This window comes from Aulonocara stuartgranti (genome assembly GCF_965226115.1).
Source record: "Aulonocara stuartgranti genome assembly, chromosome: 9".
NCBI classification, from domain to species: Eukaryota; Metazoa; Chordata; class Actinopteri; order Cichliformes; family Cichlidae; genus Aulonocara; species Aulonocara stuartgranti.
The window spans coordinates 32,597,749-32,615,036 of record NC_138960.1 but is presented as its reverse complement, the minus strand read 5'-3'; the positions used below and the strand labels follow the sequence as shown (position 1 = coordinate 32,615,036).

The 17,288-nt window shown below is 46.1% G+C and overlaps 2 protein-coding genes across 7 annotated transcripts in view; one reads left to right on the top strand and one right to left on the bottom strand.

The window, feature by feature from the left end:
- The window catches only part of LOC309713968 (uncharacterized protein), a 138,763-nt gene that overhangs the window by 8,634 nt on the left and 112,841 nt on the right, over positions 1–17,288 (top strand). The gene's annotated exons all lie outside the window — the stretch shown is intronic.
- Positions 11,730–17,288, bottom strand: part of LOC309713963 (uncharacterized protein) — a gene marked incomplete at its 3' end in the record, with an annotated part of 42,687 nt that continues 37,128 nt past the window's right edge. For 5 of the 6 annotated variants that reach the window (XM_082545961.1, XM_082545960.1, XM_082545959.1 and 2 more), the window contains exons 2-4: positions 15,025–15,130; positions 12,672–13,688; positions 11,730–12,308 (exon numbers count right to left, since the gene is read on the bottom strand). In XM_082545961.1, the coding sequence (XP_082402087.1) occupies positions 11,730–12,308; positions 12,672–13,688; positions 15,025–15,042 (1,614 nt within the window). In that variant the 5' untranslated portion in view covers positions 15,043–15,130. The remainder of the gene's footprint in view (positions 12,309–12,671; positions 13,689–15,024; positions 15,131–17,288) is intronic. The other variant, XM_082545963.1, reaches the window with a different exon arrangement.

Genomic DNA, 17,288 nt, shown 5'->3' with positions numbered 1-17,288 from the left:
CAAAGTTAAAGCTGGCATAACTGAACCTTAATGTTTGATGTGTGTTGTGGTTCTCTTGCGCGCAGTAATTAATAGCTTGAACACAGCAGAGCTTGATATAAAGACCTGGGTGACAACTAGCTTTCTGCCGCTGATTATACGTGGCCCTAAAATACCTAGAAATGTGGTATCTAACCAGATACTTGCTCTGGATTGCATTACCTTGGCCTCCAGTAACACCTTGGAGTAATATTTGACCAGGACATTAAACAAATATTTAGGGCTGTGTGATCGGCCGAGTTGGAAAAAGCAGGAGTAACAGGAATTATTATAAAAACAGGGTTTTCATTCATTTAACCCAAAAATTATATTTACAAAAGTAATTAATGTTGAGCTCATAAAAAAGGTTAACTCAGGCAAAGAACTGCAAACTTAACAAACCAAATGACTGCACAAAGAAATATAACTGACCTAAACATGAACTGACACAGAAGGGTATATATAAAGTCTGATCAGACCACTATGACACACGAGGAGTAACTAAACAAAACACAATTGTAAACAACAAACATGGCAGTACAGTCTGGTTTGTCTTTATCCTGTTTTCCTTCTCTCACCCCAACCGGTCGCAGCAGATGGCCCCGCCCCTCCCTGAGCCTGGTTCTGCCGGAGGGTTCTTCCTGTTAAAAGGGAGTTTTTCCTTCCCACTGTCGCCAAAGTGCTTGCTCATAGGGGTTCATATGATTGTTGGGCTTTTCTCTGTATCTACTGTACAATATAAAGCACCTTGAGGCAACTTTTGTTGTGATTTGGCGCTATATAGATAAAAATTGAATTGACTTGGTTCCTTAGTAGGTCTAGAGGGGTTAAACTGCGTCCTCACATCTGCTTCATGAATATGAAGGGCTGTAGTGGGAGAAGGTGGTTTGAAATCCTCATAGGTGTGAAGTGAGGAGGGGGCTCCTGTGGGTGAAGTCTTTGATAGTGTAGATGGCTCTGTTGTGGGGGGAGCGGGGAAGGTGGGGGGATGATGGACCAAAGTGTATCTATTGTTGGGGAAGTCTCTATTGAGGTGTGAAAGCCGCTTGATGGATCATCAAACCGACAGTAAAAGTCGTTGAGGGTGTTGGCCAACAGCAAGTCGTCAGTGGAGTGGGGCTGTGTGCTTCCTGAAGTGAAAATCTGGCATTTAAACATAAATAGGAAAAACTCGCTCACAGCTGACTAATGAACATTTGCATGCATGCTTAAGAACTGCATTGACCCCATTTCACCCAAGTAGGGATGGGTACCGGTATCCGGTGCCATGATGGCACCAGTTCTGTCATAAACGGTAGTAACCAGACCGAAAAGCAGCGCACATTTCGGTGCTTTTTTTCCCCTGAGATGTCATATACTTTGAATTCTAGCCAATCATTTTATGTTTCAGAGGACAGTAGGCGGGTCCAGGTACGTACGTTCTTTTAGAGCAGAGCTACAGATTAAAAATGCCCAAGGCAAAGCGGTCTAAAGTCTGGCTGTACTTCACAGCAAAGTATGCAAATTCAGCAGCCTGCAACAAGTGCTTTAAGCTGATACTGTGATACTGTCAAAGGAGGTAACACCTCAAATCCGATGAAACACCTGGCGACACATAGCATTTTTTTTAAAAGAGGATGACGATGGCAGCAGCAGCCGTTCTTCTCTGCGTGAGTAGCTTAATGTTGTTCGTGTATAATTTACGTTGAGTACTCTAGCCACGTTATTAAATTAATGCATGTAAAGTGAACTAGCAAACACCGTTGTTGTTACATGCAGCTGTCTTCTTGTTTGATGGCAGATACTCCCTTCACCCTGGCCAAAAAGACTAAAATGACCAAAGAAAAAAATGGAAAACAGTCAAACATGAGAGGTTTTTGGACAAAATTGGTGTTTCTCCCATTGTTTAAGCACTGCTTCCAGCCAAGAATGATACCATATATGCCCTCTAGCTGCAGAAAAGGCAGAATTTTTTTTTCAAAAAAACAGCTGAACATGAGAGGTTTTTGGACCAATTTTGTCTTCTCCATTCTTTAAGCACCGGTTTGAGCACCGTTCAAGCACCGGCACCGTTTCAAAAGTACCGGTTTGGCACCGGTATCGGATAAAACCTAAACGATACCCATCCCTACACCCAAGGTTTAAAATTCTGCCTGCAAATGTCAGAGGTGTACTCGTCTGTGTCCATATTTTCTCCAGCATACGGGGGATTCCCATCATAATGAGTCTTTTGGTAAGAGGTGATAAAGAACCTAATCAAAATTTTCCATCCAAATTCCCTCCATCTTTGTGAGGTAGTGCATTTCCATTGTTGTTTCCATATTTGAGTCCATTTATCCTGTGTTATGCACACTAGTAGTAGTAGTAGTAATAGTAATCCAGTCTAGAAGTAATAAATTAATGAACAGCATCACTCTGAGACGGGATATTTTGAGATGTTTAGAGATATTGCGCATATGAAATAAAGCAGCTCTACATATTTGTATAATGTCCTGGTCAAATATTACTCCAAGATTCTGACAGTGCTACTGGAGGCCACGGTAATTCCATCCAGAGCAAGTATCTGGTTAGATATTATATTTCTAGGAATTCCAGGGCCACGTACAATCAGCAGCAGAAAGTTAGACATCACCCAGGTCTTTATATCTTTAAAACATTTCAGCAATTTAATTAATTGGTGTGTGTTACCTGGTTTTATGGATAGACAAAGCTCAGTGTCATCTGCATAGCATCTACTGCAGGGGTCCCCAATCTCAGTCCAGTGTCCCTGCAGGTTTTAGATCGCACCCTGGGTCAACACACCTGTATCACATGATTAGCTCATTACCAGGCCTCTGGAAAACTTCAGCTGTGTCCCAATCAAGAGACCGCTCGCTTGAAGTACGCGCACTACGTACGGTGCGTACTATAAGTACGAGAAGTGCGGAAGTGAGAGGCTTGTGAAATGGGACGTTCTAGCCTTCATCGCGCTAGCAACCATGATACTAACCACGAGAAACGTTACATACAGCTTTGTTTGACAGAAATGAAGGAGAAAAATGTTTTGTTAGTCATTCGTTTTAGTCATGACATCACTCTGATTAGTTGAGTATCTGAGGCTGAGACCACGGGACTGTAAAACATGATTGTTGGGCTTCATTTCTGTGCTGAACTGTCATTTAAGATTAGTTAGTAATAACAATTAGATCACGTTGTTCATGAGACTGAAATCATCTCACTGTTGGGGAGAGAGAGGGGGAGAGAGAGGGGGAGCGAGAGAGCGAGAGAGGGAGAAGAAAGTATACAAACACATAACATCCTTATAGAATATGATGTTACACTATAGATCACATATAAACAATTACAGCAATATGATGCAACAAACACAGCAGTGCTACTGATCCAAAATACTCAAAGCTTCATAGAACTGAAACAAACATTTATTTTTAGCTCCATTCTGCTGCTGATACAGACTTTAGGTTTCTGAACATTAAACTTGTTGCTGCCTTTCATAGTGTGTAACTTGAAGGCCCTGAGTACTTTCTCCCACACTGAAAACACTGGAATGATAAAATTATTTGAACATTACCTAATAAGACTGATTCAGGACAGACAGTTATGTTAAACTTTCCTAGCAGTCCTTCACAAACAGGGAACAGTCTGTCTATTCTCTCCATCTGTCAGCTGCTGCTGGCTCTTCCTCCTCCTCTTCCTCACACACTGCTGAGTTTGTCCTGGTGGATCATCAGGGGTGCAAAGCCTCACAGATGATGTGCAGCAGTGGGTCCCTCAGTCTGTCCTCACTTTGGACACTTGCAGTCGTCACACATGGAAATCAAATGTGTGATAAGCTGCAGGATTCAAACACAAGTGTAACTTATAAACACATGTTCATACTTTTATTCCACAATCAGAGAGAAACGGAGAGAGAGTGCAGGACAGACAGACAGGTGACAGTCTCAGGTGTACACACTACTACAAAACAGGAGGATTTAGTGTTTGTGTTATTACGAGTGTAAACAAGAAGAGTTCCCAGATGGTACAGTGGACACATGTGTGACTCCTGTGATTAAAGCATCTTTCTTTCAGCTTAACGAGTGAACCGTCAGCTCGTTCAAACACACGTTAAAGTCCGTTTGGCTCGACACCACCGAACAGAGGCAGCAATATAACATAGCTAACATTAACAGTGCAGTGAATCCTGCTTGTGCCGTGATATTCATGACTGCAAACCGAGCAGCATCACTGACTTTCAGCTTGTTGTGTTTGTGGATATATGACTGACTTTAATTATCCACAAAATCATCAGATTCTCTGTAAGATTAAGGTCAGCTATTGAACGGCGTATATTTTAAAGTAAAGGCTTTAAAACCAAGTAAATGCTGAAAGTACAAACATGACTAATGCCACATAACTTTGCCGACATGTGGCCAACAGTAATGTTTTAATGTTCTTCATTATTAAACATTTGCACATAAATAAGTGATATATTATTCAGTACTTACTTTTATCAGTTTACTCCTTGGCCGCTCCGCTTCTGCCGTCTGCGGCAAAATTATCCACACCGACTGCCATGCTATGAATTGTGGGATATATTGGGCCACGAAGTCTACACCGCCACAGCCTTAAATTTCAGGGAAGTGAAGGACGCATTTGAGGGCCGCATTTCGAGCAGCCTTTGAATTGGGACAGCCTTCATCGCGTCGCTGTGATGTAATCGGCCTTAAAATGCGGCCTTTAAGGCTGCAGACCCTGAATTGTGATACAACCTCAGTGAGAGAGAAAGGTGACTGAGGAAGAAATATTCAATGCATCATGGGAAACCCCCAGCAGCAACCACCTATTGCAGCATACCTAAGGGAAGATTCAGGGTAGCCTGTCTAGCCATAACTATATGTTTTAGTAAAAGGGAAAGTTAAGCCTAAACTTAAAAGTAGACACAGTGTCTGCCGCCTCAATCCCAACTGGGAGACAGAGGGGCCAAAAAACTGACGTCTCTACCTCCCATTCTACTTTTAAATACTAAAGGAACAAGAAGTAAGCGCTGTCAGTATTCTTGCTGCAGCAATTTTAGATTAACTGAAGGTGTCTCAGCGAGTTTTTCGGACATCCTGATAGTAGCAAATTACAGTAGTCCAGTCTAGAAATAATAAATGCATGGAGTAGTTTTTGAGTGTCACTTTCACAGGATACTCCCAGAAGATGGAAGAACAGCTCTCAGCCAACAACCCAGCGTCAGTGTGGAGGGGCCTGCAGGAAATCACCAGCTACAGACGCCCCCCACCCACTGTTGAAGAAAACAAAGACCTCGCCAACGAGTTAAACACATTCTACTGCAGGTTTGAGACGGACCGACTCCCACGCCTCACCCTCCCCTCCCCAGGGACACTACTTCAGACACTGACCCCCAACACACCTTCCATCTCTCCCCCCTTCACCCTCACCCTCCCCATTCCAGTCTCAACGACCAAGTGAGGCTGGGGGAGATCACCTCTGAAACTCGGTCCCTAAGATTCACATCATGACGTCCAGCCGAAAAATCAGCTGTCATGTCAATATAGACCAACAACTTCTGAAGAGAGGCAGTGCCAACAAAGGAAACTCTGAAACTGAGCAACTCAAACCACAACTTTAAAAGATTATGTCATGGTCCCTGTGCCCTGCTGGTCAATCCTCTATTGGGCAATATGTTTGTGGTTTGTTTGCTCTCTCGCCCTCTCTCTCTCTCACTCTCTCTCTCTCGCCACGGCGATGCTCACTGCGGGCTCCCGCTGCTGGCCCACACACCTGCTCATCACCACACCGGCCGCTGATCCCAGCTGATTACTGCACTACTTAGATGGCGAGTCTGCACTAGTCTTCGCTGGATCGTTGAACTATCAGCGTCAGTCAAACTTGTGTATCTGCCAACCTGTATCTTGAAAGCCCTTTGTTATTATCCCGCTAACCCGACCTTTTGTGTTTAGATCGTTTTTGGAACCGGATTCTGAGAGGAGTGACTGAGGAGGAGCTTTTGTACAGAAAGTGTGGAGCACCTTTTCCCCTAACCCTGTTTCCCACGGACCCTGGCGACCCGGACCCGTTTCCCCTGCACATTGTACATAGCCACTTGGTGATTGTGTTCACTGTGAATAAACGCACTGTTCTTCGCTTAAAGGGAAACCCTGGCCTGCGCCTGAGTCTCTTTCGGAACCCCTAACAGAACGATCCAGCCATTATGGACTCAGCAGGACAGGACCCCGTGGGCCGGGCTCTGGCCGCCCAGGAAGCCGCGCTGGCCCGCCATGAACAAATGCTCGGGCAGCTACGGCAGGATGTCGCCGCATTGACCCTGGCAGTGGCGCAGTTAATACCGCTGGAGGGAAATGCGCAACCAGGGAATCCCCAGCCGCCCAGCCCGGCTCCCCAGGCGGCACCGCCCGCCGTAGCGTCAGGTAGCTCACCGCGGGTCGGTACGCCGTCTGACGGACCTTTACCCACACCGGAACCATTCTCGGGTGAGTCTGACAAATGCGCCGGCTTTTTGGCTCAGGTGTCTCTGACGTTTCGCGAGCTGCAGCGTTTTCATGGCAACGATGGGGAGAAGATCACTTATTTCGTTCAACTTCTGAGGGGCCGTGCACTAAAGTGGGCCCAGGTTGTGTTAAACTCTGATCCTGTCATCACCTACGCTGACTTTCTCTCCAAGTTTAAGAATGTATTTAACCCAGGCACCGGGGCAGAGGCCGCTGCTCTCCGTCTCCTCAACTTCAAACAAGGTAGGAGAAGCATGTCTGATTACGCTATCGACTTCTGGATTCTGGCAGAAGAGGCAGGGTGGAATCAGGAGGCGCTACGGAGCACGTTGCTGAACAATGTCAGAGAAGAATTAAGGGACGAGCTAATCATGCGTGATCTCCCTGCCTCCTTTAATGAGCTAATGTCCCTGTGCATTAAGGTGGATGAGCGGTTACGGGCTCGCCGGTCGCAGCGGAACTACAACTTCCATGAGGCTGCGGGAATCTCTGGCACCGGCGCCATGGCGGATGCCGGCCCCTCCCGGACTCACGAGAGCGGGGACGGAGAGGAACCCATGCAGCTGGGCGGCTCCCATCTCACCGCGGCGGAGCGTCAGCGCCGGATTACCGCCGGTGAGTGCCTCTATTGTGGTCACAGGGGACATGTTGTGGCTACCTGCCCTTCGCGGGCAAAAGGGCGCGCCCGCCAGTGATGGTAGGAGTACTGGTGGGCGAGCTGAGCCAGGAAGAAGCTCCTCCCCGTTTAACACTACCGGCCACGCTTTCCATTCACTCTAAGAGCCGCTCCCTATCGGTGTTAATCGACTCTGGGGCGGAACAAAACTTTATTGACTGTCAGTTAGCCCGGCAACTTGGGTTACTATTGGAGCCCCTGCCTCATGCATTACGTGTTACGGCATTGTCAGGTCAACGCCTTCCAGACATCACTCTGGTGACGGAGCCTGTCGAGCTCACCCTCTCTGGCAATCATTCTGAAGAAATCTGTTTTTTGGTGTTTAAAGCAACTCGCACTCCACTAGTTCTCGGCCATCCTTGGCTACAACAGCACAACCCTCACATAGATTGGCTGAAGGGGCGTGTCACTGGGTGGGGGGAGGACTGCCACATGACCTGCCTTAAAGCAGCCTCGCCTCCAAGCGTTGAAACGCCCTCTTCTGGGGTATTGGAATCAGCTGATTTAACTAATGTGCCCTCTGTTTATCACGACCTAGCTGAGGTGTTTCAAAAGGCCCGCGCCCAGTCACTCCCTCCGCATAGACCCTATGACTGTGCTATCGAACTGCTCCCGGGAGCTCCTTTACCCACCAGTCGGCTATATAGCATCTCACTTCCAGAACGAGACGCTATGGACAAGTACATCACGGAATCCCTGGCTGCCGGCCTCATTCGGGCCTCCACCTCTCCAGTCGCGGCAGGCTTCTTCTTTGTCGAAAAGAAGGATAAAACCCTCCGGCCATGCATTGACTATCGCGGATTAAACAACATCACAGTAAAAAATAAATACCCTCTGCCGCTCCTCAGTTCTGCCTTCGAGCTCCTCCAGGGGGTTACTGTTTTCACCAAACTGGATTTGCGAAACGCATACCATCTGGTTCGCATCCGTGAGGGCGATGAGTGGAAGACCGCCTTCAACACCCACCTCGGCCACTTCGAGTACCTTGTCATGCCCTTTGGTCTCACTAACGCCCCTGCGGTGTTCCAAGCCCTGGTGAACGACGTGCTCAGAGACTTCATTAACCGTTTTGTTTTTGTCTATCTAGATGACATCCTGATCTTTTCCAGAAACCAATCCGAGCACGAGACCCATGTCAGACAGGTCCTGCAACGACTCCTCGAAAACCGATTGTTCGTCAAAGGAGAAAAGTGTGAGTTCCACGTCTCCACCGTTGCATTCCTGGGGTACATAATCGACCAAGGAAACCTCCGCCCGGACCCTGTGAAGGTAAAAGCCGTTGTTGAGTGGCCGGAACCTCCTAATAGGCACCAACTGCAACGTTTCCTTGGATTTGCCAACTTCTACCGGCGGTTCATTCGGGACTTCAGCCGAGTTGCCTTGCCGCTGACCCAGCTAACCTCTCCCAAGCTTCCTTTTCAGTTGAACAAAGAAGCTCAGGCAGCTTTCCAAGAACTGAAGAAACGATTCGCCTCAGCCCCCATCCTGATCCAACCCGACCTCACGCAGCCATTTGTGGTCGAGGTCGACGCGTCCGACTCAGGGGTTGGAGCGGTTCTGTCGCAACGGAAGGACGGTAAGCTCCACCCTTGTGCCTTCTTCTCCCGCCGTCTGTCCCCTGCAGAGAGAAACTATGACGTCGGGGATCGGGAACTGCTGGCGATAAAACTAGCCCTGGAGGAGTGGCGGCACTGGTTGGAGGGCACGGCTCAGCCTTTCCTCGTCTGGACAGACCACAAGAACCTGGCATACCTACAATCAGCTAAGAGGCTCAACGCTCGACAGGCCAGGTGGGCCCTGTTTTTCACCCGTTTCCACTTCTCCATCTCTTACAGACCCGGTTCCCGGAATGTCAAACCCGATGCCCTGTCCCGTCAGTTCTCAGTCTCGGAGGACACCACTGAGCCCGCTCCCGTTCTCCCCGCCACCTGTGTCGTGGGCGCCATCTCCTGGGGGATCGAAGCAGCCATTCGGGAGGCTCAGGTGTTGGAACCGGATCCGGGAGGCGGGCCAGCCCAACGGCTCTACGTCCCTCAATCAGTACGTTCTCAAGTGCTTCAATGGGCCCACACTGCCCGCTTTACGTGCCACCCAGGGGTCCACCGCACTATCAACTTCCTCCAGCGCTACTTCTGGTGGCCCTCTCTGACTAAAGACGCTCGGGAGTACGTCTCCGCCTGCGCGACCTGTGCCCGGAATAAACCATCTCATCAGCCGCCCGCTGGACAGCTCAATCCCCTGCCGACTCCGTCCAGGCCGTGGTCCCATATAGCTTTGGACTTTGTAACCGGACTGCCGCAATCAGCAGGCAACACTGTCATACTTACCATCGTGGACCGTTTTTCTAAAGCTGCCCACTTCATAGCTCTACCCAAGCTTCCCACGGCCATGGAGACCGCACGACTGCTTACCCGTCATGTGTTTCGTTTGCATGGGATCCCGGAAGACATTGTGTCTGACAGAGGCCCCCAGTTCACGTCTGGCGTCTGGAAGGAATTCTGCTCCTCATTAGGAGCAAAGGTCAGTCTGACCTCCGGTTACCATCCCCAAAGCAACGGTCAGTGTGAGCGAGCTAACAGGAGCTCGAGGCAATGTTGCGGTGCACAGCGTCCTCCAACCAGTCCATCTGGAGTGATGAACTACCCTGGATTGAGTACGCCCACAACAGTCTGACTTCCTCCGCCACTGGTCTGTCTCCCTTCGAGGTCTCACTGGGTTTCCAGCCGCCTCTCTTCCCCTCTGTCGAGGGTGAGCATTCTGTGCCATCTGTCCAGGCCCATCTACGGAGGTGCCGACGAGCTTGGCGGGCCGCACGGACGGCGTTGCTGCGCACGAAGGACCGAACCAAACAGACCGCAGATCGCCGCCGCACACCAGCTCCAGCATACAGCGTGGGACAAAAGGTATGGCTGTCCACGCGCTTTGTTCCTCTCAGGACTGAGTCCAAGAAGCTCAACCCAAACTTCATTGGTCCTTTTGAGGTTTCGGCGCTGATCAACCCCGTCTCTCTGAAACTCCGGCTGCCCCGCAACATGAGGATTCACAATGTGTTCCACGTCTCCCAAATCAAACCTGTACAGAATAGCCCCCTGTGCCCTCCTTCCGGGCCCCCTCCGCCCGCCCGGCTTGTGGACGGCTTGCCCGCCTATTCCATCACGCGGATTATGGACTCTCGCCGCCGCGGGCGTGGCTTCCAGTACCTTGTGGACTGGGAGGGCTATGGCATTGAGGAGCGATCCTGGGTTCCGCGGGCCGCTGTCCTGGACGAGCGTATGCTGCGGGCCTTCCATCTGTCTCATCCTGGTAAGCCTGGTGGGTCGCCGGGGGGCTCCCGTTGAGGGGGGGGTACTGTCATGGTCCCTGTGCCCTGCTGGTCAATCCTCTATTGGGCAATATGTTTGTGGTTTGTTTGCTCTCTCGCCCTCTCTCTCTCTCACTCTCTCTCTCTCGCCACGGCGATGCTCACTGCGGGCTCCCGCTGCTGGCCCACACACCTGCTCATCACCACACCGGCCGCTGATCCCAGCTGATTACTGCACTACTTAGATGGCGAGTCTGCACTAGTCTTCGCTGGATCGTTGAACTATCAGCGTCAGTCAAACTTGTGTATCTGCCAACCTGTATCTTGAAAGCCCTTTGTTATTATCCCGCTAACCCGACCTTTTGTGTTTAGATCGTTTTTGGAACCGGATTCTGAGAGGAGTGACTGAGGAGGAGCTTTTGTACAGAAAGTGTGGAGCACCTTTTCCCCTAACCCTGTTTCCCACGGACCCTGGCGACCCGGACCCGTTTCCCCTGCACATTGTACATAGCCACTTGGTGATTGTGTTCACTGTGAATAAACGCACTGTTCTTCGCTTAAAGGGAAACCCTGGCCTGCGCCTGAGTCTCTTTCGGAACCCCTAACAGATTATTTTCCAAAATTAATCTTTTTTATACACACAAACACAAATCAGAATGTTTAATACCAACAGCAACTTTGTTAAAAAATTAAAAGATTTTAAAGATGATCTTATTTTTTCATAAATTTCAGGTCAGGATTTTCAGTAAGCTGCAGGAACCCTGTTTAGTGTCAGAACAGCCAAGTCTCCTCTGATAAACCTCCATCTGTGTCACTGAGAACATTTGTCACGTCAGTTTTTGGTTTGATATACAGGAAATGACATCATGGGTCAAACTCTTTGTCATTAAACCATTTCTTTATTTAACATTTCAAATTTGTTTTAACTGTTGAAGGATTTCATAACACAAACAACCTGAACACACACAAAAAAAAAAAAAAAAAAACACCCAACAAAAACACATGGATCAAAATACATTCAATAAAAACATAAGAGGAAACAGATTTTTTGATTCAACTGCTGGAACAAAGCTAACCACTCAACACCAACACTACAGTAGAACAGTTTAGAAAGCTTAAAATGTAACGAGAGGCACATTTTCATTCATAGCTGCCTCATCAGATCTTTACAGGAGATTCACTGTGAACTCTGTGGAGCCTGATTTCAAGGGTTTTAAGTCTGACCCTGAAACCAGACGAGGATCTTTCTGTCTCTGCAGATTCACAGAGATGGGAGTGATTTCAGTCCTGCATGATCACGCTGATGTTTGCACAGAGCAGACAATGTGGTGAATATTTTGGCACATTGGTAACAGTGAAACAGTTTATTAGTAACGTGGGATCGTTTGTGTTCGGAGTATGAACTGAAATTCCTGAAGCTCTTGTCACACTGGTCACAGCTGTAGTTTACTTCCATGTGTGTACGTTCATGATAGTTACGATTAGTTGATTGTGAGAAGCTTTTGTCACAGTGTCTGCACTTGTATGGTTTCTCTCCTGTGTGGACTAATTTGTGTTTTTTAAGGTGAGTTGCAGTGGTGAAGGATGACCCACACTGATCACAGACGTGCTTTCTAACCCCATTGTGATAGAGTTCGTGTTGTTTTAACTCACTTGTTGTGGGGAAGCCTCTCCCACATTCTTTACAGTAGTTCATTTTGTCTCCAGTGTGTCTACGTTGATGTCTTTTTAGGGTGATTTGATGTCTGAAACTTTTCCCACAAAGGTCACAACGAAAGTCTTTCCCACCACCACAGCGATGACAGGGTTGAGAACTGGATCCATCTGTGTCGCTCTGCTTCTAAACAAAGACACAAAGACAGTGTAAGTCAGTCCTTCAATATTTTTATTGCTAACGTCACCTGAAAATGACAAAAAACAAAACATCATCTGTGTCAACATCCAGGACTAAGACAAGACATAAAATAACATCCATTTACTTTTTGCATTATAATACTCAGCTTAATGTGTTGCAAAAACTATAATAGAAACAATACTACAATAACACTAATATAATTCTCAACTGCTACCACTAAAATACTGTAATTCAAATCTGAATAATCACTCAGAGCTGCTTTTCAATGCAGCAGAAATGCTAACACGTTGCTAACAGATGTTTCAGAGAGTCTGACTAAAAGCACAACATAAAAATAAAAATACATACCTCACAGTAACTGCACTTGGAGAGTGTCTTTCTGGTGTGGATCTGTTGGTGATCTTTCAGGTAATATGGAGTTTTAAAAGTCTTCTCACACAGGTCACATTTATAAGGTCTCTCCTCGGAGTGGGTAATAATATGGTTTTGTAAGTTTGTGTTTGTAGCAAACTCTTTGCCACACTGACCACAACAGTACACATCATGTCTGGTGTGAATGCGTAGGTGTCTGTTTCGGGTCCCTAGCCGGCTGAAAGTTTTTCCACAAATGTCACAGCTGTATGCCTTAATTCCAGAGTGGGAAACTAGATGACTCTGTAAGCTGCTACGCTGAGTAAAAGCTCTGCCACACTGATCACAGCTGTATGCTTTAACTCCACTGTGGATGACTTGGTGTTTTTTTAGAGCATCCTTCCAGGAAAAAGTCTGTCCACACAAGTCACAGCTGAACGGTCTCTCTCCAGTGTGGATGACCTGATGGTTTTGTAGTGAAGCCTTCCTAAGAAAATCCTTCCCACACTCGTCACAGCTGTACACTTTAACTCCACTGTGGACGAGTTGGTGTTTTTTTAGACTACCCTTCCAGGAAAAACTCTTTCCACACTCGTCACAGCTGTATGGTTTAACTCCACTGTGGATGCGTTTATGATATTCCAAGCTATCCTTCCGAGAAAAACACTTCCCACACTGATCACAGATGTACACTTTAACTCCACTATGGATGAGCTGGTGTGTTTTTAGGTGTCCATGTTGGCTAAAATCCTTTCCACACTCATCACAGCTGTATGGTTTAACGCCACTGTGGAGGAATTGGTGTGTTTTTAAGCTTCCAGAGTGGGTAAAAGACTTTCCACACTTGTCACAGCTGAACGGTCTCTCTCCAGTGTGGATGAGTTGGTGGGTTTTTAGTGAATCCTTCTTAGTAAAATCTTTCCCACACTCGTCACAGCTGTATTTCTTCTCCCCCTTTCTTCTGTGAGGTTTGTCGGCCTCCTGAGAGCGCTGACTTCTCGCTCCATGTTGGTCCTGCAGTGACAGAGATACAAACACAGGCAGTGAGTGAAATGTAGGGTTGAGCATCATCACTGATTTCGATTCGGGGAAATTTTGCCTCAGACAATCAGAAATATTAGAATTCTGATCACTATGTACTTATCCATATTTTATATTTCTAAAATGAAAGCTGACATGTGTGAGACTTCATCAGAGGTGTAAGCATCACAGCAGATGCCTTTGTGTCAAAGTAACTGAGGATAAAACAGAAAAACATGAAGGAGAATTTTCTGGCCTGGGTTTAAAAATATTCTGCAGTGGATCAAACACGAAAGAAAACCATTAATCAACATATGAACATTACCTGATGCTGCTGAAGTGAAGCAGAGCAAAGTTACAGAGGTTTTATTACAGACACAGCTCAGCTAAGCATTTTGAAATTTTGCATAATTTCAAAAACTTTACATTTGTTCTGTATTGAACAGCAGAAATTAGGCTTTGTTGCTGGGAGTGAAAAAAAAAGAGAAACAAAAAGCAAAACAATAACAAAAAAGAAACAGCACCCGGCAGCGCTGTAAACAACAGTCTTCTTTTGCTGCTGGTTCAGTCAGTTTTGTTTGGAGAGTGACAAAACCTGCAGCTTCAGAACCTAGCGCCAAGAAAGATGTAAACATAAAGGAACTGAGAACGCATCAGAATCAGTGAGCAGCCGGCTTTCAGCCCCGACGGCACGGACGTCTTTGTGCAGAATCCGTGCACATGCTCTCATTTACTGTTTTAGCCGTTTGGTGGTTGTTGAAATTTTCTGAGGTTTAACCTGAGATTCTGGCGTTTTGGGCAAAATTAATTTATATTTAAAAATCAAGTCAGGATTTTAATGAATTGATATCATGTTATCCAAGCTACAATCAATTTTAATCGATAATCAAAACCCAGTGAAATGCAGTCGTGGAACAAACTGTCATTACTTGAAGCTTTTCAACAGTCCTCTTTGGTGACATCTGCTGGTCAAAATATGAAGAGCAGCTTGAATCTACAAATTATAATGAAGCGCTTCATTATGTTTAGTATCATGTGACAGTTCTGTCTGATATCAGGCTACTGTTGTGTTGCTTTGCACATGTATTTTCTGTGTGATTGAAAAGGTTTTGAAATTTCATTAATAAATAATTTTGATGAATATCCTTATTTAAACATGTGCTGTGGTGTGGTTTCTCTTTGCTTGTGACTTCTTGATGTTTGTAAACATAATAGATATAAAATAAAAACATAGTACATAATAAAATACAACACAGTCATATAACAGGTTGGGAGGATGAGAGTTTTAGACGTGACTGATTATTTGGTGAAACTGTGATACTTTCCTCACCTCCTGTGTTGAGCTCATTGTTTCCTCTGTAGTGACTCAGCTGAGTCCAGATGGCTGAAAATGTTCCTCTGCTGCTCCGTCAGACTCTTCTCCTCCTGCTGATCAGCTGGGACACAAAACAGATCTTTGTTAGGCTCCACACTGCACTGAAGAGTCAAAGTGTCTCATATGTTCATCTGACAACACAAAGTACAAATTTCACTCTGATTGCTTGTAGAAATCTTGTGAGACGTGTTGTGCTGCAAAGTGAGGAAACTCTCTCACTCACTTATACTTCAGGAGGAACTTTGTGACATTGGCTCTAATATTCTAAGCAGCCCTTTACTATGACAGGGCCAGAAAGTCCTATTTGAAGGTTTGGGAGAAGGACCATGTTAAAGGTGGATTGGGGTTTATACACTTTGTTATGATACAGGTAAGGCTGTAAGAGCCTGAGAAGGTGTCCTGAATGAACCTCTAAAACCAGTTTTCAGCTAACGACTCTGCTTCAGTCTGGAAAACAGCAACTACAAGTTTAAAGACTCCATCAACAATTCACACCCAGCAACAGCCTGAACAGCTCCTCCTGTGGTTTCCACAAACAGGGACAGACCTGTTACTCCCCCACCCCACACTTTCAACTCCTTCAGGCCCCCAGTCCTACCACCTCCACCATGCAAACAGACTCTTTAACATACAGACCCCAACAAAGCAGCTGAACCAGACTCAGGGTCTCCATCATAAACCATACAGTGGATCACAATATGAAGCAGTTTAAGACGATTGTTGCTGTGAACTTTCACTACGGAAAGAAAACTGAACAGAACATCTGAATTCACTCGATGCTGAACATTCATTTCATAGAAAGAAGAATTGTAATTATACTCAGATCTACCTGTGCTTTAATGATGGGGCCTTTAAACTTACACATTCAACAGTTTTAACCAGTTTTCCTTCCTCCTTTGACTGCAGCTGTGTTTGACACAGGAAGACATTTTTACATTCTTCAATATTATAGTTTATTCTTTTTGGGGGAAGTGCAGCTTTAAACCTTCACATGGTTCAAGTCAACCAAAAAAAAAAAAATCAATCAGAAGGATCACAAGTGGACAAAATATGTATAGATAAAATGAAATCAAACCCAACATTCAATCCACAACATGATTAAAAACATGATTCTCCCAAATCACCAAGAGCTGCACATTAACCACCACAATATATTTTTATTCTCTGTGCTTCCAAATATGAACACTGTTTACCGTATTTCCCGGACTACAAAGCGCACCTAAATATTAGCCGCACAAGCTAACATCAGGGGAAAATCCTGTTTTGTACATACATTAGCCGCACCTGACCAAAAGCCGCAGGTGTTTCAATGTTGACTTATCATATGTAAGAGAATATGCACAAAGGGAATTGTCAGGAAAGAGATGGCTGTTTGGAGACATCACTTTTATTAATATTTTGAAAAACAAGTTATGGGTACATATTTGCACATGTAGTACATAACAATAACCTACAGCACACCAGAACAATAGATTCGGACTACCTTTTAGGCTCAGGTGCAGTGACACAGCTTTAACAAGAAGAAAAGTCAGTCATTCACCAACATCTTTCTCTTCTTCCTACGCACTAAAACCACCAAAGTCCTCTTCTCCAGTGTCGGATACAAACAGGCTCATGATGGCTTCGTCATCCACTCTTCTTCTCTCCTTCGTTGTCACTTTCAAAACCAAAGAAATCCTCATTGTCAGTGTCAGAGTCGAACACCCTCAGAAGGGCCGTGGCGGTGTCCTCCTCTCCATCATGCAGCAGTCCAGCCCTTCAAAATCCGTTGGTGATCGTGGATGTTTTCACACTTTTCCACGCTGTCAGAATCCACCGGTGGAGTTGGGCATAACTTGCTTTTTGGGCATAACTTGCAAGTTTATCGCCGCTCGTCATCCACGCCTCCCGCTGAACGCGTAGCGCTACTTTGAAGTTTGTTTTTCGCGCTACTTCGTACGGCACTACGTTGCCTGGCGGACGGACATGTGACTAACATACCACTCTTGAACCCCGATCCTTCCGCCAGGCAACGTAGTGCCGTTGTTGTGCCAAAAAGTGATTGTCTGCCAAAAACTGATTTCCGGTATTTGCCAAAAAGCGATTGCTCATATTTAAAGTGCTATAAGTAACTTGTTGGGCTATAATATGTTAAACATATGTCAAATGCATCCCTTATGGATGACATAAAGTCATCTTGAGCCACAAACAACATTCGTGTAGCAAGATACAAGCCGCAA